Source organism: Otolemur garnettii, unplaced genomic scaffold, assembly GCF_000181295.1.
Source record: "Otolemur garnettii isolate 467f Iridium unplaced genomic scaffold, OtoGar3 scaffold00010, whole genome shotgun sequence".
NCBI lineage: Eukaryota > Metazoa > Chordata > Mammalia > Primates > Galagidae > Otolemur > Otolemur garnettii.
The window spans coordinates 31,174,663-31,175,896 of record NW_003852405.1 but is presented as its reverse complement, the minus strand read 5'-3'; the positions used below and the strand labels follow the sequence as shown (position 1 = coordinate 31,175,896).

General features: G+C 60.1%; 1 protein-coding gene across 1 annotated transcript in view; it reads right to left on the bottom strand.

Annotated features, from left to right (window-relative positions):
• Positions 1 to 1,234, bottom strand: part of ERICH3 (glutamate rich 3) — an 80,568-nt gene that overhangs the window by 1,748 nt on the left and 77,586 nt on the right. Inside the window, exon 14 of the mRNA XM_023509886.1 lies at positions 55 to 805. Coding sequence (XP_023365654.1) covers positions 55 to 805 — 751 coding nt within the window. The remainder of the gene's footprint in view (positions 1 to 54; positions 806 to 1,234) is intronic.

Genomic DNA, 1,234 nt, shown 5'->3' with positions numbered 1-1,234 from the left:
AGGGCCGCCTCTGCAGAGCCCTTCCGAGGGCGGGGTGCTGTGTCTCCCCAGGACCCCGCGTCCGCCGGGTCCGCAGGCGCTTCCTCCCCATTGTCTCTCCTCCTCTCCGGGGTCTCGGCCTCTCTCCTCCTCTCCGGGGTCTCGGCCTCTCTCCTCCTCTCCGGGGTCCCGGCCTCTCTCCTCTCCGGGGTCTCGGCCTCTCTCCTCCTCTCCGGGGTCCCCGCCTCTCTCCTCTCCGGGGTCCCGGCCTCTCTCCTCTCCGGGGTCCCCGCGTCTCTCAGGGACGCTGCCTCCTGGAGACGCTTCCAGTCCGGGGCCGCCTGCTTGTTCCCAACTGCTGCGGCGTCGGGAGCCTGTTCCCTTTCCGAGGCCGCCCCTTCGGGCTCCAGCACTGTTGGCATCAAGGCCTGCTTTGCAGAAGCCTCATCTTCCTTCAGACCCACAGTGTCTCCTGCTGCCGCTCCCCCTGTGGGGTTCCGCCGCTGCGTACCCAGCCTTCTCGCCCCGGCCTGGGCCCGGCTGGCTGGGCCTGCAGGAACGCCGCTTTCCCCTGGAGGCTGTTCTGCTAGGGCTGGCGGCTCTGCGGTCGCCTTTCCGTCCCCCGTGGGAACCTCCGGCACTCCCCCTTCGCCCCGCAGCCCTGCGGCCCCCTTTTCCTCCAGCGCGGCGGCCCTGCGCCCCGGAGCTGCGCCTTCCTCCGCGGTTTCTCTGTTCCCCAGGGCAGACATCTCCTGGGCAACTTGTGGGGGCTCCTCGCTTGAGCTCCGTGCCGGCCTTTCCTCCACCACTGAATCTCTTTCGGTTGCTATAAAAACAAGGTCAGAAGACAAGGTTACTTTACTCCAAATGGACAAGGGAGAAGATGTTATAATCCGACACGTACATTGTATTCATAATATATTTATGTGCCGTATCAAGAAGCCATTGATGCTCATTTTCTCCACTGGTTCTGTGATGCCATCAGTATACATCACGATTTAATAATGGCTTTTTATTATGAAAAGAAATGATCTCAAAATTAATAAAGGAAAGTCGAACATCAGAAATGTTCAGAATAGCCGGGTGCAGTGGTTCATGCCTGTAATCCTAGCCTTCTGGGAGGCTAAGGCAGGTGGATTGCTTGAGCTCAGGAGTTGGAGACCAGCCTAAGAAAGAGCAAGAGCTTGTCTTTACTAAAAACAGCCGAGTGTTGCTGCAGGAGCTTGCAGTCCCAGCTACTTGGGAGGCTGAGGCA